This window comes from Schistocerca gregaria, chromosome 2 (assembly GCF_023897955.1).
Source record: "Schistocerca gregaria isolate iqSchGreg1 chromosome 2, iqSchGreg1.2, whole genome shotgun sequence".
NCBI classification, from domain to species: Eukaryota; Metazoa; Arthropoda; class Insecta; order Orthoptera; family Acrididae; genus Schistocerca; species Schistocerca gregaria.
The window spans coordinates 308548470-308559080 of record NC_064921.1 but is presented as its reverse complement, the minus strand read 5'-3'; the positions used below and the strand labels follow the sequence as shown (position 1 = coordinate 308559080).

Below are 10611 nucleotides of genomic sequence, written 5' to 3'. Positions count from 1 at the left end.
AGTTGACGGAAGCGGACTCCCGGTGGTAGTAGGGAGGAAGGGCGGCCTGCATACCCTAAATCCAAGGCGGCGTCGAAAAAAATGTCATGGGCCGGATTAGCAGGCATGCAAGACAGATGGCTAGCATGACGACTCAGGACTGCTCGCCGACTGGACAGCGGAGGTTCAGCAGTATCAGCATAAAGGCATTCCACAGGGCTAATCCACGGTGGTGGAAGGAGTCGAGACGCCGAAGAATAACTATGCATCCATAGTCCAATTTCGACCTCACTAAGGCGCGATAAGAGGCGGAGAAGGACCACTCGGTCCGCTCCCCAGGAGGTACCATTCAGGACACGGAGGGTGTTGAGGGATCAGCAAGCCGAAAGATAGGAAACGTGGGAGGACAAGCACAGTTTTCAGACTTTTGTGTTCTTCTCTTCCTTTGGGCCAACTCAGGATCACAGGACTCCTGTTTCGCCCAACTTCATCTCCACTGTGTACTTCGGTCTGCTGGTTTCAGAGCTCTTTTGCTGGTAACGATACTGGGATTACATCAGCCGGAATTTGGACGGGTCTTTTAGGGTTTCTACTGGAAATTCTAGTTGATCCAGATCTGATATCACTGTGGTTTTTATCGGTGAGCAATATGATCAGCTCCCTTGGTTCAGTTAGCGTTTTAACTCCATCGGAGACTCCAAATATTTCTCAAAATTACCCTTATACTATTTTTCTGGACACTGCCTGTATGTGAGAGAAAATGATGTCTTGGATTATTTTTTTCTCTACGTACTGCTGACAGCAGTGTGCTTTAGAGAGGTCAGTAAAAACAAGGCTTTACTATTTAAAATTTTATTGACTCAAGATTTTCATGGTACAGCGAGCACTAGTGGGAGGGGACAATGACACAATTAGTTCTGCTGCATCGCATGCTGCTGAGGTTGTCCCGAGCCGCCAGACGTCTGGCCAGCAGCGCCGTCTACGCTGGCCAGGGACGCCGCCTCCGGATCGCTGCTGCAGCGGCGGCGGCGCCTCCTACAGGAGCGTCGTCGTCGGCGGCGGCAGCTGCAAACAGGAGCAGAGCTTAAGTACACGTTCACCGTGAAGCGTAGCAGCTCGTACCCATCCGAGGCGGGGTTAAGCAAGTACCTTCGCCTCCTGCGCCGGCAGGAACGGCGACGCCGCCTGCGACAGCTCCTCCTCCTCCTACGTCTGCAAGAGCGGCGGCGGCGCCTGCGGCAGCTGCGGCGGCGGCGCCGGCGACAGCTGCGGCGGCGGCGCCTGCGGCAGCTGCGGCGGCGTCTCCTCCTGCAGCTGCGGCGGCGCCTCCTCCTGCAGCTGCGGCGGCGGCGCCTGCGGCAGCACAGCTCGCGGTCGTCGCTGCGCGCCGCCAGCTTGTAGCGGCCGCCGCGGGCCGTCAGCACCCCCGCCTCCACGGCCCTCTTCAGCGCGTGCAGCAGGCGCGGCTCGTCCACCTGCGCAGAGGGGTCCAGCTCAGTCTCGCACCTACGCCTACCGTTCCGCTAACCGCGACATAAGGACAAGGTGAGCATCGCCTGGCGCACTGCTTACCCGTTTGGCGACGGTGGGGTTCTTCTCCACCCAGGCGAGTATCTGCTTGGGAGACGAGCCGCGGCCGTCCCCCAGCTGCTTGAGCGCCTCAGAGATGACCGTCAGCAGGCGCTTCCGGCCGCCGGTCGGTTTGCCGCCCTGGAATGTAGGAGCCATGCCTCAGCGGTGAGCCGATGTCCAGTCTGTCGATGGTTCGGCAGCTGCTGTGACCTCCCTGGTCTCGGTTGCTCGCTCAGAAAGCTGTTGCCCGGTGCCGCGGCTCGCTTGCTTTTATAGCTTCCTAACAATGTCGAGAGCCGTTTCCACAGAAATGACTCGTGCACGTCATTGTTTACCTCATTGTCCTTCCTCCATAACATACGTGTAATGTACCGCTACACGTTTTGCATACGTTTCTCAGCCACGAATTATCATATTTCTGCTTCCGTATGGAAGCGTAACGACTCCTTTCTTATCCTGTTGGCTGTCATTCATGTTATTCGTCTACACAACTCACATGCGTTTTACACTGATTTTTCAGACACGGATGTTTGTAACTCAGCAGCTAAACTGTAGACTTATTGTTTACCATTGACGATATTCGTGTGCGTTACTAGGCACTTTGCACATATTTTTCATATACGATTGATCGTAATCACACACCTCAACGGTAGTTTTTATCCCGTGTGGAAGCGTTGCAACTCACACACGCTTGTAATCTAAAATTAAAGGAGGTGCCAGGGCCCGATAGAATCCGTCACTTCCACTCAGAATTAGCCGCTAAGATAGCTCTCATTTTAACCGGAATTTACCGTACGTCTCTCCAAGGAAGAAAAGGAGTATGCACTAGTTGGAAGAAACCACAGAAGTCCAATATCCCTCACATCTATCTGTTGTTGAATCTTACCATATATCCTGTGCTCAAATGTAATGAGGTATCACGAAGTATCACGAAGTAATTCATATAAATTCCACTCAGCATAGGTCTCAAAAAATTTGATCAAGGTGAACTCGGGCTATTCTGTCATCAATCCTGAAAACCATGTATCAAATTCGATGCAATATTTCTTGAATTGTAAGAAACATTTGACTCGGTACTTTGCTAACTTTTATTAATAAAAATACGATCGTGTGGAATACCAAATATACTTCGTGACTCGATCGAGGGTCTCTTGGTAGGGAGCTTACGCTATGTTACCTTGGATGGAAATTCATCAACAGAAGTAGGTGTAACTGGAGGCATGCCGCAGAGAAGTGTATTGGTAAGATTTTGACTAGGTAGACAAATGTAATACAGTCTCTGACTTTTCGCGGGTGATGCATTTATCCACAAACAAAAAAAGCTGCACAGATACACAGGATGCAGCAGGAGAACAAGTCAACGCACAGAAATTATCATTGGAAGTCAATAAGTCTAGTAAGAATGTACTCTAAACTGCTCATTTTCGCTAGTACGAAAAACATCTTTTGTACTGAACAAGAGCTTATAGATATTGAGGTATGTGTTTTAGAGCCCATGTTTACTAGACGTTTTTTTCTCATTTTGGTCCATACTGCCTAGATGGTGATCACTTCTGCTTTAGAAAAAGTAAAGGCACCAGAGAGGTAATTTTGACCTTGCGTTTGATAATCGAAGCAAGACTAAAGAATCAAGACACGTTCATAGGATATACCGACCTGGAAAAAGCGTTCGACAAAGTAAAACGGTACAAGATGATCGAAACTCTGAAAAAAATAGGGATAAGCTGTAGTGAGAGATGGGTAACATACAATATGTACAAGAGCAAAGAGAGAATAACAAGAATGGGCGATCCAGAACGAAGTGCTCGGATTAAAAAGGGTGAAAGTCAGGGATGCAGACTTTCGTCCCTACTGTTTAGTATGTACATCGAAGAAGCAATGATGGCAAAAAAAGAAAGGTTCAGGAGTGGAATTAAAATTCAAGGTGAAAGGATATCAATGGTACGACTCGCTGATGACACTGATATCCTGAATAAAAGTGAAGAAGAATTACATGACATGCTGTCTAGAATGAGCATTCTAGTGAGTACAGAATACGGATTGAGAGTTCATCGAAAAAAGACGAAGTAATGAGAAGTAGTAGAAATGATAACAGCGAGAAACTTAACATCAGGATTGATGGTCACGAAAAGGAATTCTACTATCTAGGCAGCAAACTAACCAATGACGGACGGAGAAAGGAGGGCATCAAAAGCAGACTAGCACTGGTGAAAAGGGCATTCGTGGCCAACGGATGTCTTCTAATATCAAGCACAGGCCTTAATTTGGAGAAGAAATGTCCGAGAATGTACGCCTGGAGTAAAGCATTGTATGGTAGTGAAACATGGACTGTGGGAAAACCGGAACAGAAGAGAATCGAAGCATTTGAGATGTGGTGCTGCAGACGAATTTTGATAATTAGGTGGACTGATAAGATAAGGAAAAAGGATGTTATGCGCAGAATCGGAGAGGAAAGGAATATGGGGAAAACACTGACAAGGGGAAGGGACAGGATGATAGGACATCTGTTAAGACATCAGGGAACAACTTCTATGGTACTAAAGGAAGCTGTAGATGGCAGAAGCTGTAGAGGAAGACAAGGACTGGAATACATCTAGGAAATAACTGAGGACATAGGTTGCAATGCTACTCTGAGATGAAGAGGCTAGCGGGTCGCTCAAACCAGTAAAAAGAATGATGAAAAAAAAAGTAAAGAAATCCTTGTCCCGATGGGCTCGATGTCCATCGTTCGGGCGATTTGTATTCCGCGACTATGTGGCGATTGCTGCACTTGCAATTACGATTATCCACTAGATTCTTGGGAATCTAGGCTATCGAAGGAGCGCCTTGAGTAACGAACAAGCGGTGTACGGCCGAGACGAGAACGTTACTGGTGCAAGTGAGATTTCACCAATCATCGCGCAAGCAGCGTCGTGACGCTCGGGCATAACAGGTCGAAGCGTTAACGGTTGGTGTCCGTGGCCAGATCATTGACCAAGAGGCGCTATTGCGCGTGTAGCAACCAGGACTGGAATTCTGTGGAAGCTCCTGGACAGCAGATGCTACAAATTAGCAATGTGTTGAGTCAGGGGAGTGCAGTAGGTAGTATAGCACTTAGCAGCCCCATCAGTCCAACAAATCAGTAACAGCTTGCACTGTACATACTTGAGCATTGTACTGCAAAATAATGGTCAGTTCCAGCAGAAAGTGTCATCACTTCTGTCCCTAAACTGGTCGTAGGTTGTGTTCCAAAAATGAACAGCACAGACACAGAAGTGATGACACTTTCTGTAGGATCTGACCATCATTTTGCAAGACAATGCTCAAGCACTCACAGTGCAAGCTGTTACTGAATTAGCCAGCCGTTGTGGCCGAGCGGTTCTAGGCGTTTCAGTCTGGAACTGCGTTGCTGCTGCGGTCGCAGGTTCGAACCCAGCCATGGGCATGGATGTGTGTGATGTCCTTACGTTAGTTAGGTTTAAGTAGTTCTAAGTCTAAGGGAGTGATTACCTCAGGTGACCCATAGTGCTTAGAGCCATTTTTTTGTTACTGATTTGTTTGACTGATGGGGCTGCTAAGTGCTACACCACCTACTGCATTCCCCTAACTTAAGCTCTCGAGAGTTCAACTCGATTTCTGAACTGCATTCGCTTCAGAAGTGCTACAAATTCGTCCGGCAATAGACCGCGCCACTTGAACTGTCAACACAACTGGGTTGGGAGTTGGGTTGGGTTGTTTGGAAGAAGAGTCCGAGGTCATCGGTCTCATCGGATTAGGGAAGGAAGACGGCCGTGCCCTTTGAAAGGAACCATCCCAGCATTTGCCTGGAGCGATTTAGGGAAATCACGGAAAACCTAAATCAGGATGGCCGGACACGGGTTTGAACCGCCGTCCGTCCGAATGCGAGTCCAGTGTGCTAACCATTGCGCCACCGCGTTCGGTCAACACAACTGGCACTGCAAAGATTATCCTACGACTTCCACATCGCTGGCAACGGGTTAAACGCAATGCTGGTGACTTCATTTAAGGTCAGTCAAACTTAGAAACACGTATCTATTTTGTACGAGCTGTAAATAAATAGTTGTCACTATTAATGTTCCAACCCTCGTATTTACCTTGAAGCACGCTAAGTTACTTTAAGTGTCCGCTGCGTGGGAATAAACTAGTTGGGCTGATGATATTGCATGTAGGAAGCATAGTTCGTAACGCTGTACAGCTAAGGTGGTGCATTCGGCACTCGTAGTTTTGTGTTGTCCGGCGGTGATTGGTGAGCAGAGGTTCATTAGCTGTTAAACGTGATGCAAAATGTTATGATCTGTTACATGTGCTGTAATCTGCTATGGTGGGGTCGTTCTCGTCGAATATATTGGATGCAATTGGAATATACTTGTTCTTGAGTATTTTAAAATGTAAACCCATTAAATAAAAGTCAGGTGTTGATATTTATCATTTACAATGTGTTTTTATTGTTAAATGATTAAAGTTAACTTCCAAGTAATGGTAGAATCTGGAGTTAGTTTAAAGTTTTTACTAAATGAGAATCTGTCGATTTTAGAAAGTTATTTTTTAAAAGATTAAACATATATGGAATTTCATAAGTGAAATCTTTTCAAAATATCTTTCGTACAAAGCCTCTAGTTTTGTTGTGTTTCATTTCGAGTTTGAAGAATGGTAAAGTTGTGAGTGAGGCCTTGTTCTTATACTGATATCAGTTACAGAAAAGCGTCTGTGGCCCATTGCCTCCCAAGCTTGTGATCCTGCAGCCACGACGGAATCCCCACTGTAGCCTCAGACGTTACCGTCGCAAATGGATTCGTCAATAAACGATTTTCACGTCAATCTCGTCAGTTGCTAAAACCCCAGCCCACCACTCTAAACCAACAAAACGTCGGTTCACAAAAATATGGAAAGGAAAGAGCTTCAAACAGAATTGTTTTACGGTATCAAAGATGAAGAAGTGATCATAATTTACAAGGTATGCATTTTAGTGCTAGTGTGTACCAGAATTTTGTGCTTCGAATGATCGTTTCTGTCCATTCTTCTTACGACAACCCATTTAATCAGACCTTGGTAACATGTCAGCGTGGTGCAAAGACTGAAAACTTGTTTTAAATGTACACAAATATAAAATCAGTATCACTGAGTCACAAGGGGAAGCAGCCGTCTAATAAAAATACATGTGTGTAACCATTTATACGGATGTGGCATGGAATGAACACAAAAAGCCGAGGTCATAGATAAAGCAGGCGACAGACTTAATTTAATGAATTGGATTTGGGGAAAATGTAGTCATTCTACAAAGGAGACATTTAACAAAAAACTTGTGCACACCGACTTAGAATATTACTCAGTGTGTACGACAGAAACCTAACAGGAACAACAGAGCATGCGGAAGTTTTCAAAGAAATGAAGCAGGAATGGTCACAGGTTTATTTGCTTGACGCGAAAGCTTACCTACAAAGCTTCACGAGCAAGTATTAGCTGAACAACCTTACCAGACCCCTATGTATCCCTCCAGCAGAGACGGTACAGTCAAGATCAGGCTCACCAAAGCGCGCGCAAAGGTATTCAGACTATAATTTTTCCTTTGCTCCATATGCGAGGAAGAACTCATAACAGCCGACACAATGCTAAAAACCCTATATTTTAAGGCTTTACAAGAACCACTGAACGTGAAACCGTAAAATAAACGAAGTTTCCATGTGGACAATAGTGAGCTAGGACCGCTGTTGTTTTTATCTCGCTGATTAAAATAAAATAAAATCAAACCACGTTCTGCGTCGTTCCACTTGAAACACCTTCAGAATCTCATGAGCAATACTTGTGTGGAGGGCTAGGCTTTATCACTTTCGCGATACTTAAACGACCTCTAATTACAACACTCACGTCACAGAACAGAGCCAACTGTAACATCACAATAGGCGTCGTTACATGAGTAAAGAAATGAGTGCTGTAACTAATTAATCTCAGCCCCAACAACCGCATGCCTGTAGAAGCAATATGGGTCTACAGAATTTTTTTCATTCTTATGTGCACGTCTTGTGACCTGATTTCCATTTTTCACCCTTCCTGAAAGTGTGTGATCAAGTACGAATGATTTGAATGCAGTAGCAGACGAACCAGAGAAGTGGTGGGTTTCTTAATCTTCTACCAACCTAAACGGTGTCGGTGGAAGGCAGAGAGCAGGAACAGGAGGTCTTGGCCAAAGATGAGTAAAGCAAAACGTCTTCCTAGCAGAGATTAGTCAAGGGCCTCCCCCACCACCTCGGGCGGTTCGGTGAGAGCTCCGCGCGACAATTACAGGAAGAGTTGTTTTGAAGACAGATAAGCGACCAGATGCTCCCTCAGAAAGTCTAGGTCGAACAAGCAACAAAAGGTATTTGAATCTGTTAATAATAATTTGTTAATCTCAACAATTTCTTTTCCTAGCTATTTTTGAATTATTATGCCCATCCACAAACGAACACTGGGTGTGGCGATAGCACATTGCCGTCCTGTAATTCTGCTTAACGTGGTCTATAAAATTTTTGCACGGCTGCTGGTGACGCGTTGCCGCCAGACACTGCCTAGTATTCTATCCCCAGAACAAACAGCTCCGGATGGATCAGTTAATATACAAACGGGTATAGTAGAATGTCGTGGTTTAACTGTACTGGCATAGGCATGCAGATACCGCGCCGCAGCCGTTGCCGTTGATTACGACAGCGCATTCGACAAGGTGCGACATCGTTTTCTGTTGCCAGTAATGAGCCAAGTGGGTCTCCCACCCGTCCTTATCGATATCATCCGACGCCTGTACGGCAGCATCGAATCACTGATTCAGATCAATGGCCGTTTGGCGGGACCAGTAACCATCCGGCGGTCCATAAGGCAGGGTTGCCCGCTTTCGACACTATGCCATAACCCTGGAGCCATTCATCGTGAGCCTGACAACCAACTTTCTGGTCTCACTTTGCGACAGTACACTTTTCGGTGTCGGGCGTATGCGGAGGAACTCATCCTCTTAGTTCCTCTCACGGAGTGAAACACAAAGATTTGTAGATTTCATATCAACGTTCGGAACTGTAGCGGGCAGTAACATGAATGTGGCTAAATCCTCGCCAATGCTCATTGGACGCGGCCTCTCACACGACGACTTAGCACCTCTGCCGTGCGTACAGAAACTACGATACCTCGGTATGATTTTCACCACCACTGTGCGCCGCTCCGCTATCATCAATCTTTGGCCTGTTCCAAATTATTAGCAAAGCAGTGCACAAAACCTCCCCCGCCGTCTCGATTCTTTACAAAGTGTCGGATACATCAATCACAATGTGGCGTCCAGAATGGTCAACGACGCACAGGTAATCCCACTGCCATCAACTATTGGCGGCGTTCGGACAATTTCTTACGGCCGGTATGATTACGAAGCGCTCACCCTCCCCCGTGAGCGGGAGATCTCGGCCTTGTCAATGTGCGACTCCGAGCGGTGTCTTTGTACATGTCCACCATGCGCAAACAGTGGAACGGGGGCACCTCCCTTACGCGCAGATGCCGACCACTTGACTTGTGCTGTCGTCAGTGACGTCTGGAAACTGCCTCCACGTTGCGCCGGAATCAATTGACTCACGGACTTCCATCCATCCTGAGCACACTCATTTCCCCACCGCCAAAAACCATGCGGTTGTATGAGTCAAGGAGTGGACGATCGCTTACCTGTATAATGATGGCGATAAATCACGCCTTAAATTCTGGCAGTACTTACAAACCGCCCACAATGAAGTCGAGCAACCGACCGCGCTACCGCGCCTTCATCGCCAATTACCTTCGCGCGATATTTACGTCAGCCCCGCTCAGCAGGATGGACCTACACGCGGGCGACTCACCTTCCTCCCCTCCCTACCTTTCTCCCCGGCCCCGTGATAACGTCTGAGACTCCTTGCGCTACATTTCTAAATCGTACCGTACAGGGGAGTAGGCGCACGTGCACGCGCCCCTTTCTTTTATGCATTGTACCCGAGCACGCCGGTCATTCCCCCAATTCTATTACCCCCTCCTCCTTTGGCTTCTGCCGTCCTTTCGGGTGCTTCTGCCTGGTAGTGGTGCCGGAGACCCCTGCTCACTCGCGCCTCCACACCCCATCTGCCGAGCAAGGGGATTCCTGCAAATCTTTTCTTACTCCCGCTTCTTCTTCAGTCTTTGTCTACGGCCTCACACCTCTTGGCCTCCTTTCAGTATTATTGTTATTATTTTTTTCTCCACACGTTGTTAATAAAGACTTTTGCACGCCTTGTTCGAGTGTAATGTCTCATGTTGGTTCCGCTGGAAGGACGGCCTTTCTGTTGTACAGATAAAAATGTTTTATTTATTTAACCTGTTTCCTGTTTTTTTTAATTTTTTTTAAAGGAGAAAACCTGGAGGGAAGCGGTTCAGACACGGGAAGAGAGAGGCATCGTGGCCAGACCTCGGATTTCTACCACTGCCCACCCTGTCCCTACAGGCTCAAAGCTGATCATTGTACTTCCCGGACAAAGAAAAAAAAGCGTGTTCGTTCGGAAGGTTAGATACCCTCTGTAATAATAACAATAAAAAACCGTTTAAGGCGATCACTCGCGTGAAGCAGCAAATCCGAGCTCGAATCCCTGTCTGGCACAAATTTTCAAGTTTCACCATTGAATTACTTTAGTACTCAATTGCGGCTGATGTCGGTATCTCCCTCGAAACATATTACTCGTATTATTGTATGGAGGAAATACGAGGAGCTTACTTAGTTTCACTCAAATAGCAACTGTCTGCATTATACGCCAGCGGCGCACTGCGCTAGACTTTGCTACACTGCGCTAGACTTTGCTAGTACGTAATGTACATTCCAAACCTTTAGGGTCTAAATTACTCAGACAGTATGATTTAAGATAAGGAAACGGTAGCCGTAAATGCATGTTTTGGCGATACAAGGTCTTAAATAAAGAAAGCGTCTGATGAAAGTATTTGTAACCTATTTCAATTTCAAAATAGCCTCCAGACTTGATGGTGTTATCATGAAAAACCATACGTAGTCCTATGTGGTGCGTCCACCGTTGGCTTTGCCACTTTTACAGTTCT

General features: G+C 46.6%; 1 protein-coding gene across 1 annotated transcript; it reads right to left on the bottom strand.

Annotated features, from left to right (window-relative positions):
- Positions 1–815: 815 nt before the first annotated feature.
- Positions 816–1796, bottom strand: LOC126336133 (luc7-like protein 3). Its single transcript, XM_049999622.1, has 3 exons — positions 1552–1796; positions 1129–1454; positions 816–1044 (listed from the first exon to the last, which is right to left on the bottom strand). Exons 1-3 carry the CDS (start codon positions 1705–1707, stop codon positions 891–893), a joined length of 636 nt encoding a protein of 211 aa, XP_049855579.1. The 5' UTR covers positions 1708–1796; the 3' UTR covers positions 816–890.
- Positions 1797–10611: the final 8815 nt, after the last annotated feature.